At 36.8% G+C, this 18,283-nt stretch overlaps 1 protein-coding gene across 10 annotated transcripts in view; it reads left to right on the top strand.

Moving 5' to 3' along the window:
- Positions 1-18,283, top strand: part of Fhos (Formin homology 2 domain containing) — a 292,809-nt gene that overhangs the window by 220,460 nt on the left and 54,066 nt on the right. For all 10 annotated transcript variants that reach the window (XR_014441685.1, XM_083122315.1, XM_083122317.1 and 7 more), the window contains 5 exons: positions 7,503-7,570; positions 8,144-8,249; positions 8,871-9,077; positions 10,347-10,527; positions 15,722-15,850. Coding sequence is in view for 9 of the 10 variants with exons in the window: in XM_083122315.1 (XP_082978441.1) it covers positions 7,503-7,570; positions 8,144-8,249; positions 8,871-9,077; positions 10,347-10,527; positions 15,722-15,850 (691 nt within the window). In the remaining variant the exon portion in view is untranslated. The remainder of the gene's footprint in view (positions 1-7,502; positions 7,571-8,143; positions 8,250-8,870; positions 9,078-10,346; positions 10,528-15,721; positions 15,851-18,283) is intronic.

Raw genomic sequence — 18,283 nt, 5'->3', positions numbered from 1 at the left:
CCTCGTACATGAAGATGAACGCCGCACACGTGCCATTATCTACTCAGATTCTCGCCGCTTGATGTTCGTGATGGGTGGCGTATTTGCTTGAATATTTCGTTCCTGCAAGACGGGCAATGAGTGAAGTTATTAATCAAATAATTACAGTCACGTGAAAGGGGGCCAAGGAAGGTCGACTTTAACAGTGACACGGGACATCTGTAGAGCAAGTGGGCCACCGTCGAAGCGGAAATATCAATTAGCGCCCTTAAATACCCCCACTCGCTTTCGATAAATGTAAGTGGGTCACTGCATGCAAGCGCATGTGAACTGCCAATCCGTCTCTACGATTTGACCCCTTGATATCTCGCTTACGGCAGACTGTAAGAGTGAATATTCCAATCGTCTGCTCTAATGTGGGTTTCAGTATAATCTTCTCACGAAGCACTACGATCTTCCTGCAAATCAATTTAATGGCTCCTGTAGCTAGTAACTCTTCTGATATTGTCAAAGGTTCCTAACCAATGCGTCCCTTTTTCTCTTTACCTCCCTCCTATCCTCTTTCATTCTGGCTTCAGATATTTCTGGCCCTCTCTCTTTCTTTCTGTCTATACAGGGTGGTACAAAAGTATGTTGACAGTCTTTGTTTTGTATCTTACATTGAGTGGCCCACGATCCCCAGACATGACGGCCATGGGTTTCCTTTCTGGTGAAAGAATACTAAACCTACTTGACAGTGTCAATTGTAAACTGTCGACCTACTTTTGCACCACCCTGTATTTCTTTTCTTCCCAATTTATACCTATATTTTTCTGTGTCTCATTCCATCAAATTCTCTCCACCTGTCTGCATCTATCTTTTTTATCTATCCCATCTCTCTCTCTCTCTCTTTCTCTCTCCCTCTCTCTTTTTCTCTTTGGCCTCTATCTTAACAATAATAAAAATTCGATTAAAAATATATAAGCTCCGAACACGTGCTTCACTTTCGTTTCATACGCAACAATTTTGAGCGTGATTGTTGGCGTGGATGCCCTCGCCCTGTCGGCTGAATGTGAAGTCAAATCAAAGTTTGTTTAAAGACCATTTTGTACACAGATAGGACAGTGAGGACTGTTCAAAACCTTTCATGCCTCCACCGGGGATAGAACTCGGGACCCCTAGATTACAAGGCGACGGCATTACCACAACGCCTTCATATGATCGATTTTTTTTTTTTTTTTTTTTTTTTTTTTGCTTTTCTGCCACTTTTGGCTAATCACGAAGATGAGGATGAGTGATGATATGATGGAATTGCTGAAGCGACACTCACAAAGAACATCCATGTCCAGGCCTTGATTCGAACCCGCGACCTCTGACGCCGTAGCGCTGTGCTAACCACTACGCTACGCCTTCCATAGGCGGAGTTTTGGAGGAACTTAAAAAAGAATAAAAAAAAACACATGATTAAGTTCAGTTACTACATTTTTGTTATGAAGCCATACCGCAAATCTTGACGTTTGGCTTGATGGCATGTGCGGTAATTGTGACGCAATCGCGGGTCCTAGACGATTTGATTGATGTGTACAGTTTGAAGAAAGAAAAAACGTAAAATGACTTTGTGTTGAGTCAACAGTTACTGCTGAGGCATCAAAAGAACTTTTCAATTTAATTTTTCTAAAATTTCTGAAGCTTACTATTGTACCGTAACTCTTTTAAAGTAATACGAGTAATGTATCAATAAAAGAAAATGAAATGCAAAATGCAATAATCGTACTGTTTTGCTTGTTTTAAAACTGACAACCAATATACTAATTAATATTTGTTTACTTAAGCGAGGAAAGTTAACATTTGCAAATCTAAAAGGCCTAAAACTCAGTGTTTTTAAGTTGTTTTTTTTTATTTATTTCGGGGGGAAGGCCTCCGGACCCGTTATAAACTAGGGAATATTCAATACCTGAGGGTTATTGATAGGGATGTGCGGGATCCCGAAAAGTCTGGAAATAACGAATGGTCATTTTTAAAATTTGTTAATTCTCGACGGTTTTTGCATTGCAAGTGTCTGGAACTGATAGCAAATTGTTTGTTTTTATTCCAGAAATGCAAAAACAAAGTTGAAAATGACGTGTAGAATTCGAGATTTTCTGAGTTTCGGGAAATTTCGAACATTATGGCGAATTTTTCCCGTCCTGAAGGTCGGGATTAAAAAAATTCCCGTCCCGACCAAAATAATTCTGTCCCGCACACCCCTAGTTACCGAATATCTCCTAGTTTATAATATCATATGCTTCTCCCAGAGTCTGGCACCCCCAAAGCAAAAGTTCAAACTCCGCCCATGACGCCTTCATTGGTAATTGTTATAAATTGCAGCAAAGGACTTGATAATACATAAGTGTATAAACATTGCTGGCATTACAAAAAAAAGGTTGAACATCTTGATATAAAGTTTGTTATCAACTGATGCAAACATGAATACATGTATAATTTCTGGAAAAAATCGCAATATACATCTTGGTACTGCTGGTTAAGAATTATCGATCTAAAAATACACACAGCAGCCAAACTCCTTCAGCGAAACGCGCTAAGAAGCCAGAAATTCAAGTTCAAAACCTGAACTGACGTATAAGTGTATCATTGTATGTTTGTTCCAGCATCCTCGTCGTCGCGATTAACCCGAAATAGAGGGAGAGATAAATCAATCTCATGAGGGCAGAAACAGATCGAATATATTCGAACAGTGGTAAATAGTCCGACGTCATTCAACACGAATCAACAAATATAATTGACATAGAACCATTCACACAGCTCAGTGAAAAAGCCCTTTTATTACAACTAAAAGAACAAAATTACATTAAAAAAAACTATACTGGCATCTGACACGATAAGCCATTTCCTTCTGAATAGTGGGCGAGAAGGCATAGTCAATAAAATTGCGAAAGTAGGCTTTCGGATACAATGGGAAAAATTGCACACATGTATCGAGACAACTACTGACCCTCGCGTCTCTGTTACCATGGCGACGTAAGGGGAGACAACCCAAAGAATGCATGACGTCATCCTATCATTAAGCTGGCGTGTGCTGTGCAGGGAAGGGTGTTTCTTGCATCTTTGTATTCAGTGCGAGGGGCCAAAACGAAACTTGCGAGACACAAGACTGATTGAAGGAAAATAGACGTGTTCCGGAATTAAGAGGATGTCTGTTAACTGACGCGCATTTGTTTCAACTCGACGCTGAATTAGAGGCCACAGACGTAGATGGAATGAACAGTGTCTTGCACATTCGTCGTTCTGTCAGGGAAAACCTGGGCACGTAGGATAATCAGCACATTGTGGTATTCCTGGTTTCCGCAGCTGTTCGTAAAAGCTGTGTAAAAAGCGCTACTTGCCTCTTCCTCAGCTGTGAAACTATATACAAATATATTCAACTGACTGAACAACCATATGCATAGTATACACATCCTAGGTTTTACAGCTTGGGACGAGCCAAACATGGCATTCGCTATTTTGAGTTTTTGTTTTGTTTAGAATTTTTAACATGTTAAGTTAACTTTATGCACATACAGGATAATCGTGAGTGGACCCACAGTTTAAAGTGGCATCCGAACCACTGTGCTTCCACCGGGTATGGAACCCTTTATCAGAACGCCATCGGGGAGCTACCGATGTTCTTCCTGTGACTTCTATGAATTTTGTCAGTTTTGTGAAATAATACGCTCGCCAATTTCCGTCGAAAGATGTCGCTGTAGTAGCACAATAGCAGAGCTTAAAGCTATTCAGTCAGGCCATCTGCAATAATCTGTGTCTTTGTTCTTTTACTAAATCAGAAAATAATCTGTTGCAGGAAGATGAAAACGTATTCGCCAGTCCTATTCACTTAAGAATTTTGACAACTTCCATTCAGTTACAAGAACATTTTCGTCATTATACTAATGAAAAGTTTTATTGACTAAGCTATTATTGCAAACCACTTTACTCGATATGATTTTTAAAAACGTAGAAGTGGTCGTTGATATAATCTCCAATTCTGAAAGAAGGGGAGGTTGCTGTTAGGAGAGATAAAAGGGCATGACAAAAGAATGATCGATGAGGAAGAATTAGGGGGTTCCTGAAGGTTTTTTTTTTTTACCAGATATCTTTTGTTTACATTGAAGAGAGCGATAGATATGATGATCTTCCAGAATAGCTGAGCACTGAGCAGTAAAGCAGTTTCACCACAAATAACCTGGAAATTGCAATTTACTTATCTTTTCCGTATTTACTGGAGTAAAGCTAGGTGCTGTAGCCTCGCGGTGCAATTTTGTTTTGGAGCCTTTTCTTTCTTTATTCAGAAAATCAATTTCTTGGTTTGCGGATTAGAGATGAACCTCCCCGAAATAAAATTCTGACTACGGTCCTGATTTGAAGCTTTTTTATGAAATTGATATGGAGTAACAACACCACGTCATTTAATTTTCATTCGAGGTTAACCTGATTGAATAGCGATATATATTGCGCGGTTAAGATAAAAGAAAAACACCACCACTTCATAATTTTCATTCGAGATTACCTAGATTGAATCACGATAGATGCTTAGCACTGCAAGCTACGATGGTATTCTTTGTGAGTGCCTCTTCATCAATTTAATCACTCATCCTCATCTTCGCGATTAGTCAAAAGTGGCAGAAAAGCGAAGTAAATCAATCAATCAATTTATAGAAATTTATGTAATATATTGCCCCTCATGTCAGAAATAACGTGGGAGTAAATGGCGACTATCCTTTCCCATGATGAGTAAATTTACGCAGTCTGTCCTCGTAGACAGTGGATCTAATAGCGAATCTGCAATACATATAATTGACGACAACTTTAAAAAAACTATAATACGGGGTATAAGGGTGCGTCTTTTGGAGAAAAAGTCATTAATCCGCCATGCCTAGAAGTAGGCTAACATTTATATCTTTTATTTTAAATAAATGTAGGCCTATAATTTGAAGTAATTAGAAAAGCTCGTTTTATCACTCTCGTAATCTAAACTGATCTCGAACAACAAGCGTCATCGAGTTTACTGCACTCTATATTTACAAGTTATTTTCGTTGAATTAGAAGTGAAGTTGCAAGACGTGCATAAGCCAATATTTTTTGTCCAGCGTTTTAACGCAAGTGCCACTAAAAACTAGCTTCTAGGATCACAACACTTAGTGTAAGTTTACGCAGCTGTATGTGCAAATTACGTAACGCACTTTGATAGATGAGCTTTCCGTTTGGTGATGGGTAACTCGGTTGCAAAATGAAGCAGCAGAGTGTTTGTTTAGAAGTTACGTAACGACAAACAACCAAAAAGTGGTTCGCTTTAGGTGTGTAGTGGTTTGTAACAAGCAACACGCTGAATGTGTAGTCAAAGAGTCATAACTAAACTTTCTCCAAATGTGATACCAATGCATCGAATCATTTTCGTTACCAACCCTTGAAGTGGAAATTGCTGGTTGGGGGGATGTTTGGTCGAGTGTTGGGGTTAGAGGAACATAAATTAAGAGTATTTGAAAATAAAATCCTTAGAAAAATATTTGGACCTAAATGGGATGAGGAGACAGGTGAGTGGAGAATGTTACATATTTAGAACTGCACATTTTGTATTCCAGTCCAGATATTATTTGAATGATTAAATCAAGAAGACTTAGGTGACAGGTCATGTGGCAGAAATGGGAGAGGAAAGAAGAATTTACAGGATTCTTGTTGGGAAACCTGATGGTAAGAGACCTGTAGGAAGGCCAAGACGAAGATGGAGAGATAACATTGAGATGGACCTAAAGGGAATCGGTAGGGATAGAAAAGAGTATGTAGATCTTGCTCAGGATATGGACAGATAGAAGGCCTGTGTTGCTGCAGCCATAAACCTTCGACTTTAAGAAGGCTAGAGAGTTAGTTAGTTGGGGTTAGCTTGGAGGATGACCCAGTGGTTAACATGGCGACAGTGAGACAGCTGGGGGGATGCTTTGCACCAAAAATTTTGCTAGCTGGGGAGGATACGTGCCCCCTCGCTTCGACCACTGGGTATAACTAACACTGGCATACATACATAAACCCGCCCGACCCTGTGGCCGAGTGGTTAGCACATCGCGCTGCGACGCCAAGGGTCCCGGGTTCGAATCCTGGTCGGGCTTGGTTGTTTGTGAATGTCCATTCATCAATTTCATCATTTCATCACTCATCCCCATCTTCGCAAATTAGCCAAGAGGCACAAAACGCGAAGTAAAATAAACTAAATCAATCAAATCAAATCAAACATACATAAACCCGAAAGTTCATTGTTACAGCAACATGTGGTTTACACATATCTATCCTGAGAGAGATCTACTCTTGGCCTTCCTACAGATCTCTTGCCATCAGGTTTCCCAACAAGAATCCTGTAAACTTCTCAATTTTCTTGACATGGCCTGCTCACCGAAGTCTTCGTGATTTAATTATTGTATCAGAGGATGGATAGTCTATATATTCTGTAGTTCAGTAGTATTCTGCAACCTTCTCCATTACCCTGTTATTACATCTCTTTAAAGGTCCATATACCTATCTTTCTAAAGATTTTATTTTCGAAAACTGCGTATTTAAAATTAGAATTTTAAATGTTCAAGGCAAATAACACATTCATTGATAAAATAGTTAATAGTTAACCATTGAGTCATCCTCCAAGCTAACCCCAACTAACTAATTTTTCAATCATTTCTATGCACTTCGAGAAAATATACAATGGTAGTCAGGAATTTCGTAAATTTCTTTTTCTTTCTTTCTTTTGGCAGTTGTTGCTATATTTTGCGATAATTTCATGCATCTGATATTTTTGAAGGAAAACTGGGTCAAAGTCCCTCTGCCCCTTCCTAGTTACGCCTTGGACCATTAGATACGAGTACCAATGGCGACCTAATCTGTAAAATAACTTTCGTCCCGTTTGAGGGTATCACTTTTTGATGACGAAATAGTTTTCGATTTATACATGTAATGAAATGATTCAGAAATCTCACAAGCCTATTTGATCGTTATTTCTTAACAACTTCATTTGCTTGCAGTTGCAGGAACGTTCACAAATGAATTCGTAGCACTGGTTAGAAAAGAGATAACGAAATGAGTTATCGTTATCTTTTACGGCCAGTGCTTTGGAAAGGGTTAACTGGGGAGATGTTTGGTCGAGGCTTGGAGTTATATAGCTGGGGGCATGCTCCTCTGGTTTAACATTGTGACAATGAGGCAAATGGGGGAGGGGTTGCTTTGCTAACGTTTTGCTAGCTGGGGGGATGCCAATGCGTGCTCCCTCACTTGGAGCAATGTTTACGGCACAAATGTAACATTCACCATGTGTGAGAGCAAATTGGAAAAAAATGCCATTTAGGTTGCATAAGTTGGAAACCTTGAATAAAAGTCAAAATTTAGTTTACTCTGTACGAATACTTAGATTACATTTATAGAAAAGTATTATATGGTCAAATGCATTTAGTGTGAGAATGGACTATAAAATTATTATTATGATTATTCGTATTATTTTTTCTAGAATTAACATTTTTCGTTTTTTGTTTCAGAAAAATTATCGAAATGCGAGGGACGCGAACTTCGGAGAGCCCTCTTCTCGCTGAAGCAAATATTCCAGGTTAGTGTGCCAATTGCTAAACTTAAGACCATTCCACATGTAACTTAATTTGTCCAGTAGGCTTAACATGTACAGATTATTTGACGTTTAATTTAGAAACACCCAGAAATTATGTCACAAATAGACCATTAAAGTATGCCATATACGTATAATCACTCATTAATGATACACAAAATCTGGAAATAAAATATTTTGGATAGTGTAACCTTTAGATCATTTTCTAGATACATATATGTGGGCCTCCCCATTGGCGCAGTGGTAGCGTCGTCGCCTTGTAATCAAGGGGTCCCGGGTTCGATACCCGGTGGAGGCACAAGTGGTTCGGATCCCACTTTAAACTGTAGGTCCAGTCCCGATTAGCCTTACTGTGCATAAAGTGGACTTAAAACACCAACTCAAGATACATATATGTGAAACATTAGAATATATTAACTTCAATTTCTTCTCATCATCTACTGTTTGTTAATGTATGCTAATAGATATCGCATATCTGTATATTCTGTACTGCTTTCTTATTAAACCTGGAATATGTATTGCAAGACAAAAGAATAAAACGAAGTACTTTTATTGCAGGAGGACAAGGATCTTGTCCATGAATTTGTACAAAATGATGGGCTGGCATGCCTTATCAAAGTCGGTTCAGAGGCTGATCAGAACTACCAAAACTACATCCTTCGAGGTAAGAATATAATATTTATATTCTTTATTTCTATATCTGTTAATTTTATATTGAGTTCCTGCATAGTCGAATGATCATAGCTCTGGAAGCACTAGATTCTGGTCTCAAAAAAACAGAAAACAGGAGTGATGGGACTCGATGTGCTGACCACATGTCACCCAACGAAAAGTCACTTGGCCCTCAATGGCCTACTGCTCAACAGAGTTGTGACCAGTGCCATCCATTATGGTTACATCTGCTTATTGTTTTTCTTTCAATAGGAATAATGGCAAGAAATGTAGGAATTATAATCAGAATAAAAAAATGTGTATAATGAGGTTTATATAGTTCTAGATTAACCACAATAATTAATTAACAGAAGGTTTTCACTTGAAGTAATTTATCACAACTTTGTAATATATTTAATACAACCCTGTTTCTAATATTAGAGAAATATAAATTAAAATTATAAGCTTTTTATTACAATATTGCAACTTTATGTTAAGATATCACCAGTAGTAGAGTGATATAGTCATAGTGCATGTCTTTGGCGGAAGTAGCATAAATCTAACAAATGCTTGATTGCTATTTTCCTATAAATTTATAGTGTGTATAAAAATTAATATTCAATTTTAATTTCAGCTCTTGGCCAAGTAATGCTCTATGTGGATGGCATGAATGGAGTTATGGAACACAACCCGACCGTTCAGTGGCTGTATTCACTGATATCCAATAAGTTTAGGTTGGTGGTGAAGACTGCTCTGAAGCTGCTCTTGGTTTTTGTTGAATATGTGGAGTCAAACTGTTCGCTTCTCATCAAAGCTGTACGTGCTGTGGACAATGCCAGAGGTAATTTACCTTCTCACAATTACTATAAAGGCAACGTTTCACTGAAATTATGGTTCTTCATTTTGCCCTGATGTGTTTAGAACATTGTCTTCTATAGAAAAGATTTTAACTTCAATTTGACTGAAGTTCTGTAATTGACCCTAGTCCAAGCATGTATAAGGTATAAATTTCTCAGGTATATGAAATACTGCAAGTATTTCGAACTAAAGTGTGTTTCAAAGTCATGTAACATCTAACTTTGATCGCTTAGAACATGAAAGCTGTAGAAGATATTTACACTGGATTTTATGCATTAAGAGGCCTTGTCCATTGAAGTATTTAAAATATTTTTAATTGTTACTTTACACCATACAGAAAATTCTAGAAATGGATAATCCCATACAAGTATTTTTTTCCCAGAACACCAATTTCAGGATGAAGAAAAAGTGATAATATAATATCCCAGAGTCATTAATTCGAAGTTTTTGTACTTCATACCATGCAAGGATGCAAAAAAAGGAATCCTTGCCAAATAACTTTGAAATAATTATTCTGAGAATTAAACACGAAAATTTAGTGTATGCATACTCTTCACTGTTCACAACAGAGCATTAGGTATATGTATAAAATCTCAAGTGCAGATCTGCTTTTAAGTACAAGTTGCATTCAACTGCCTGCCTGTTCTGTATTCCGCTGGTTTTTATTATTATTATTATTATTGATTGATAAAATCGGTTACAACTCGTGTCATGGAGACAATCTTTAACAATAAAATTGTGACTTTGTGTTCATTATACGTGTACAAAGTAATTGCATTTCAGTGTCATATATCATAATACAGAAACCCTGTATGTAAATATCTCTTATAGTTTTCATGTTATAGGTGATCAAATTTAGGGTTTCATATCATCTGAAACACTTTATTTTATCTCAAATGTAGTTTTGGGGATGAATGCTTGTAATCATTGTTACCAATGTTTTTGTGTTTGTTATATACAGAGCCTACTTCTTCTTCAGATACAAATTATTATTTTATTTTAATGTGCATAAAACCTTATGTTGTTTAGTCTGTTTCTAAAAGTGAAATAGGAACAAGTAATAAGATTTCTACTACATTAAGGATGGCCAAGACTACACATTTTCAAGTATTAATTAGCTTGAAATTGTGTAAAAGTAATTAAATCTACTTAGGATTTAAATTTGGAAATTGCAACCAGGATTTTCACATGAAAATGTAATTATTACTTAATCTGTTTCCAAATAATAAACATTGGTAAATATTTTGACTAGGTACGCCTCCTTGGAGTAACATCATGAATCTTCTAAATGACCATGATTCTGCAGATGTGGAATTGTTAATTTATGCCATGACGCTGGTGAACAAAGTTCTGAATGGAATCCCTGACCAGGATACGTATTACGATCAAGTTGATGCTCTTGAAGAGCAAGGAATGGAAAATGTTGTGCAAAGGTGAGCAGTTTGTGCATATTACTTAAATTTAAATAGCATGATATTATTGACCTTTTTAGATATAATGTGAAGGTTTACTAAGAAGTGCAAATACTTACTCTGCAGGCACGTATCCAGAGGGGGGGGGGCTTAGGGGGCTCGAGCCCCCCCCCCCCGAAAGTTTTAGGTTTACACTAGATAAAATGAGGTTTTTGGATACTTGTGTGAAATAAAATAATGTGACAATAATTTAAGAAGGTAAAAAAAAAAGGTAAAGTGTTCCCCTGTGCATAGCACCACGCCATGAAGGCGTATAGGGAGAGAAATAATTATCGAGACAAGACGGAGAATGTTCCGTAACCCTGTTATTGACATTAGCACTTATCCAAGATGGGGCACAGGGGGCTTGACCCTCTTCCCAGGAAATTTTTCAGTTTACGTTAGATAAAATTAGGTTTTTAGCTTCTTGAATAATGTGAAAATAATTTAAGGAGAGAAATAATTATCGAGGCAAGACTGAGAATGTTTTATACACCTGTTATTGTTAATAGCACGTATCCAAGGTGGGGATGAGGTGGCTCGAGCCCCCCCCCCTCCCTCAGGAAATTTACACTAGGTAAAATTAGATTTTTGGCGTCTTGAATAATGTGAAAATAATAAATTTATAAATCTGAGAGAAATAATTATCGAGACAAGAGGGAGGGTGTTCTATAACCCTATTATTGTCAATAGCACGTATCCAAGGTGGGAATTAGGAGGCTCGAATCCCCTTCAGGAAATGTTTCTCTTTACACTAAATAAAATTAGGATTTTTGGCTTCTTGAATAATGTGATGATAATTTGGGAGAAATAATTATCGAGACAAGACGGAGAATGTTCTATAACCCTGTTATTGTTAATAGCACGTATACAAGGCGGGGTTGAGGTGGCTCGAGCACCCCCCCCCCCCCCTTTCCCAGGAATATTGTTTTTATTTTTCACTAGATAAAATTAGGTTTTTGGCTTTTTGAGTAATGTGACGATGATTTAAGGAGATAGACAATTATCGAGGCAAGACAGAGAAACTTCTATAACCCTGTTGTTGATAATATTGCACTTAAACTTTTCTTGCGCTTTCGGTGTTGTCGCAGCGCACTTGAGCACTATGTAGAGACTTGTCAGCATTTGGAAGCTGCACAACAAAGCCACACGTAGGGCGATTCGTTGTAATTTCTAATCTCTGGAAGCCGGGAGAGGGTACGTTCTTGAATGAGAGAAGGAGTCAACTACTGGCAATATTAACGAATCGTTTTATCTATGGAACGTTCTAGAATATAATGAGGATATAAATACGCGGATTCAATTTTTCGGTTCATCTCTACAAAGAATCGGTTAATGAGATTTCAGAGGTAAGTGTGACAATACATACAGTCGATTAGTGATCAGTCAGCGTCCTCTGGTTGCTTTATAAGATATAGTGATTCGAAAATGAAGACATTGACGACAGTAGAACTTCTGGGGCCTCAATGTAGTGATAGTTCGGGTTTAGGGCCGAAGAGATCAAGGCCTCTCTCTCTCTCTCTCTCTCTCTCTCTAAAGTGAATATTTCAACAGTACCGGATATTGTAGTGATTTATTAAAACGGAAATAAGCTGCATAGGTCAACTGAAAATCAAAGTTTTGAGTGATGATTTAGTTTTGCCAGAAATAAATTTTGTAAATGCAGTCCTAGAATTTCATGGTATAAAAAATACTTTTGTTTAAGCCTACTGGGTTCAAAATACATTCAAACACTTAACAACCATAAAGAGACAGCCGAAAATTTTATGAATGTCGAGAAAAGAAAGCAAGAAGATGTTGCATATGTAGACATTTTAGGCAGAAATTGCAGGCTCTACCAGGACCCGAATCAGGGCTCTACCACCTGAGCCACCTAGCCATCCTCGACTTCAACCGATTTTTCGTTAAAATGTCTACATAGTACATGTCCTTTGTATATTAAATCGTAAGGTGTTGGCTGTATAGTGAACAAGCACAGAACATATAGGAGAGAGAAGAAAACTGAGGAGCATTCCCACCAGTTGAGGAGAATTTTTTTCTTCTGTGTTCAACAAGAGCTACTACTTCGAGGTGACAATGACAGTGGCCTAATAAGGGAGATTTCACACCGTGTCGCCTGAAGATTAGGTTTGTGCGGCCTTTTGTGTCGCTACGGTGTGAAACGTTGCTGTTGATTGGCCCATTCCAATCGACATGTATCGCGTGTCCCTTCGGTCTGAAATCTTTCTAAGTCTTGAAAATCCAAGTCACAAGGGTGGAAAATTAGGGCCTTGTTAAGGTTAGGTGTGAAGGCAGGCAGACGACAGCACTCTAAAGGATCATATCCAAAACCTGCAGGAAGAACGCATCTTACTTCAATCTCCAATACGGAATGATAAAAACTTCTGGTGAGTTGATTTTAAAAAATGTGTCCGAGATAAAGAGTGGCGTGCCCAGGATTTTCGGAAGGGAGAAGGGTTACGCATACTATTTTTGGTGGTCAGTCCTGATTTTGCCATTTTTTCCCTTCCCTGTCTTTGACGTTCTTCTTTTTTTTTTTTTTAAAAAAAAAAAAGGAATACTGGGTCAAATGGGGTTATGACCTCACCAACCCTCCCTTGGGTATAGTGTTGCCCACGAGACGAGACTTTGGCCTGTCTCGTCTCGTGGAAATGCTGTCTCGTCTCGAAAATATTCATTTGTCTTATGACACATGGTCAATCTCGTCTCGTCTCGAATTTTTAAAAGCCTGTCCCGTCTCGTCCCGTGGGCAACACTACTTGGGTACATCACTGGAGATAAATGAATGAAAATGAATGAAACATTATACACTTGCATCTTTACCCCAAACTGATACATTTCTGGTTATTTTATATTATTTTCCTTCTCAAAAGCACAAAGAAAATCCATGCCACATCCAAAATTTTAATCCAGGAGCCTTGACTTCATAGAACTACAGTACAATAACTGCTAGAAAGAACACACAAGCCTAAGTAATCTTATTAGTACATGATTCAACAACAACAACAACAACGACAACAAAAAAAAGAGGGAGTTGTGAATGCAAATGTCATGATTCTATTACAGCAAACATGGATAACTAACTAACTCTCTAGCCTTCTTAAATCCGAAGATTCATGGCTGCAGCAACACAGGCCTTCCATCTTTCCCTATCTTGAGCAAGTTCTATATACACTTTTCCATCCCTACCAATTTCCTTTAGGTCCATCTCAACGTTGTCCCTCCATCTTCGTCTTGGCCTTCCTACAGGTCTCTTACCATCAGGTTTCCCAACAAGAATCCTGTAAACTCCTCTTTCCTCTCCCATTCGTGCCACATGGCCTGCCCACCTAAGTCTTCTTGATTTAATTATTCTAATAATATCTGGACATGAATACAAATTATGTAGTTCTAAATTATGTAACCTTCTCCACTCACCTGTCTCCTCATCCCTTTTAGGTCCAAATATTTTCCTAAGGATCTTATTTTCAAATACTCTCAATTTATGTTCCTCTTTCAATGTAAGGGACCAAGTTTCACATCCATATAATACTACAGGCAAACTTACGGTTTTGTATATTTTAATTTTTAGTTTCTTAGATATTAAACGAGAAGACAAAAGTTTATGAAGAGAGAAGTAACATGCATTTCCTGAATTAAGCCTACTTTTTATTTCCTCTTTAATATAATTTTCATTTGTTAATATTACTCCTAAGTATTTGAATTTGGAAACTGGTTCAAACGAGTTGTTATCAAAAATTAGATTTTGATTATTACCTAACACTTGGTTTCGTCCTGTAAGCATATATTTAGTTTCTCTTTGTTAACTTCCAAACCTATCTCTTTAGCAGTTTTGAAAAATATTTTAGCATTATTCTTAATTGTATTCACATCATCCCCCAGTAAGTCTACATCATCTGCATATGCTAACAACTGAGTCACACCATTTAATTTTAGTCCTTCTTTAGTTTCTTTTACCTTCCTTACAGCATATTCTAAGGCAAAATTAAAGAGCAATGGAGATAATGCATCTCCTTGTTTTAACCCATCATGAATTGTAAATTTGTCGGACATATTAATACCCACACGAATTTTACTTTCTGTTTCACTGGTGCATACTTTTATCATACTAACAAGCTTCTTAGGTATTCCAAACTCTACTAATATATTATATAATTTATCTCTTTTGACCGAATCATATGCTTTTTTGAAATCAATGAATAGCTGATGGACATTTTGATTATATTCCCACTTTTTTTCAAGTGTCTGTCTGATGTGAAAAATTTGATCTGTAGTTGATCTGTTACGTTTAAATCCACATTGATAATCACCTATAATTTCATTAGCATATGGGGTTAGTCTTGTTAAAAGAATGTTAGACAATATTTTGTATGTTGTTGAGAGTAGAGAAATTCCACGGTAATTATTGCAATTCATTTTATCACTTTTTTTAAACACAGGAACAATTATGGATTCTTTCCACTGTTGAGGAATTTCTTCTTTATTCCATATTAAGCCAATTAATTTATGGATTTGACATATTAATGAATTTCCACCATATTTAATTAACTCAGCTGGTATTAAATCAATGCCAGGTGCTTTGTTATTCTTTAGCCTTTTAATAGCATCTTTAACTTCAGTCAAGTTAGGTTCTGGAACTAAAGGTTCTGCTGTGTGTACTTCATTTACTTCTGATTTACCTCCTACATGGACATTTAAAAGGTCATTAAAGTAGTTCTTCCATCTATTTAGAATATCACTTGGGTCAGCTAGAAAATCACCGTCTTTATCTTTTATCAAGTTTACTTTAGGTTGCCACCCCTTTCTAAATTCATTTACACCTTTATATAAATCTCTGATATTTTTATTTTTGCTGTTTGTTTCAATTTCGTTAATTTTGCTTTTCAAGTAATCTCTTTTTTTACTTCTAAACGTGCGGTTAACTTCTCGTTTTATTCTATTATAATTGTTTAGATTTGTATCATCAGAGTTATTTAACCACCTAAGTCTAGCCTGATTTCTTATTTCTATTAGATTATGACATTCATTATCAAACCACAGCTTACTTTTTCTCGGTTTATGGTATCCTATACTTTCTTTAGCTACCGCAAACATGGATAACAGAAATAATAAATTACCGATGTTTTGAACATTCTGCTTGCAAGTGTACCACTAAATGATTAAATTTTTTCAACAGGTATATGTGTAAACAGGGAACAGAGTTGGACCTTCTACGTCAATTCCAAATTTATGAGGCTGTGTTACTACATGAGGATGGGGAAGAGAAGAACGGTGCTCCTTTGAAACAGTTGGATGAAACTATCAGGTATAGGTTCATATACAGCGTAAATTATTTTGTCATTAATACAGGATAATGTTGAAAATGATTACCATAATGATTGGACTGCATAGGTCCACCTTTTTCACTGAAAATGTAATATTTCTGTCTTTTTAGGGTGCTAATCAATATATATATTGTCATTGTACTTTTCATAAGTCAATTTGCTATAATGACAAAGTTAATAATGCAAAGTTAATCCTAGAATGGTTCATCCATTTGCAAAGAAGATAATGAGAAGATGTGTGTAACTGATTTTTAAATTGTTGCTTTGTCCAGAATTGGAATCAAATAGTCTACTGCTCACAGATGGGGATTGAACTCCAGCACATTTCTTCTTACTTTTTCTCTGACTCCTATCCACTGTGTTTAGCAAGTTTATTGTGGTCAGTGGCGAAGTTTGCAATTTTTACGTAGTCGTCACGAGATTTGGGGGGGGGGGGGGGGCACAATATTCCTCCATGGTAAACGCCAAGGTCATTGCCTATTCAATATGTAAAAGCTCATTGGAGTACCATAGACCTTACAACTACAAAAGCATGTTATTGTATTTTATTTTCTTGTTGATATTGCTTTTGTGAATTGTCAATTTATATATTGTTAATACGAGGGTTATTTTTTAAGTGAGGTCCGTTTTTCAATAAAAACAAAGTAAGTAAATCATTTTTTAAAAAACATTTATTTTCTGAAGTTACATACACTTCTCTATTTGCTACACAATTTCCTTGTCGGTTTAAACATTTATCGTAACAAACTACGAGTTTTTGGATACCCTCCTCATAGAACTCTGCCGCCTGTGATGATAGCCAGTTGCTCACGGTTGTTTTCACTTCTTCATCAGTGTCTAAACGCTTGCCACCCAGGAAGGTCTTCAGATGGCAGAAAAGGTGGTAGTTGCTAGGTGCAAGGTCTGGACTGTATGCAGATGATCGAATATCTCCCAGCCAAAAGATTCGATCAGATCATCATCTGCATACAGTCCAGACCTTGCACCTAGCAACTACCACCTTTTCTGCCATCTGAAGACCTTCCTGGGTGGCAAGCGTTTAGACACTGAAGAAGTGAAAATGACCGTGAGTAACTGGCTATCTCACAGGTGGCAGAGTTCTATGAGGAGGGTATCCAAAAACTCGTAGTTCATTACGATAAGTGTTTAAACCGGCAAGGAAATTATTTAGAGAAATAGAGAAGTGTATGTAAATTCAGAAAATAAATGTTTTTTTAAAAAAACATTTACTTACTTCGTTTTTATTGCAAAACAGACCTTAGGGTCATTCCACGTCAATTCATCCAGGCCATGTCACCCACCATCCCCGATTTTGATGAAATTCGGTATGCTTATAGAACTTTTCATGCTGATTACAAAAATGACAACTTTTTTAAAATTGGTCAAGGGGTTCAGAAGTTACGCACTTTTTAAGATCTCCGTGTACGCCACATCCGGCTCCACTTTGAATGACACGCATTAGGTTATAAACGATCAGATCTTCCCTCGGGTTTGCCGTAGAAACTTCAGGTTTGTTTTCTTTTGTTCAGAATAGTATAAGCTTTCATCTAAATAACGTTTCAGATGAATGCATCAGTAAACATGTATTTTTATATATAGTTTTATGTATTTTTTTTAGAAAATAAATGACTAACTTCAAGAGCAAATTTCATGCAATGCCCCCCCTTCAATTTCCCCCCAATTTTATATGTAGGTAGCTCAGAATGTGTACTAATGCCTGATGAAAAAATTGGGATGGGCGGTTCAGAGACAGGGTGATAAAAAAATAATTTGCATAAAATGACATTAAAAGCAAATCTTATTAAAAATGCTTATGTATTTAGCACAAAACCTGAAGTACAATATGTTTCAAGTTACAATATTCAAAATTTATGTTCACTAAGCATAGGCGTAACCTGGCGGGGGCAAAGGGAAGCACTTGCGCCCTCCAAAATTTATAGATTAATTTTAAAATATTGCAAGTAATAATTACAGTGGAACCCCGATTTAAGTTCTTCGATTTTACATTTTCCTTCATTTTGCATTCAATCTTGATGGTCTGGTTAGAAATTTTCCATGATTTTATATTTTCCCACGTATTAAGTTTTTTCAGCTTGGTCTCCTGCATAACGTAAAATTGAGGTTCCACTGTATCTAAGTTAGTTTCAACAGTCTTCATTTTTTAAAATTTTATATATTATATAATTATATATATAATTATTATTAATATTCCCAAGTTTAGCAAATTTATCTTCGAGAACATTCTTTTTGTGCATTTTATCTCAATATGGAAGTTCTTTTTTGGCTACTCTTCATGGGGATACGTAATATGAAGTAAGAATTAATACTACACATTTGTGCTGATTGATGTTTTTTCAAATGGAGCTTTTTCGACACATACCACAGAAAATATCCTTCTGACGGGATGGTTGGAA

Source organism: Lepisma saccharinum, chromosome 5, assembly GCF_977018435.1.
Source record: "Lepisma saccharinum chromosome 5, izLepSacc3.1, whole genome shotgun sequence".
NCBI classification, from domain to species: Eukaryota; Metazoa; Arthropoda; class Insecta; order Zygentoma; family Lepismatidae; genus Lepisma; species Lepisma saccharinum.
Note: the sequence above shows the minus strand (reverse complement) of the source record. Positions and strands in the feature narration are given on the sequence as shown.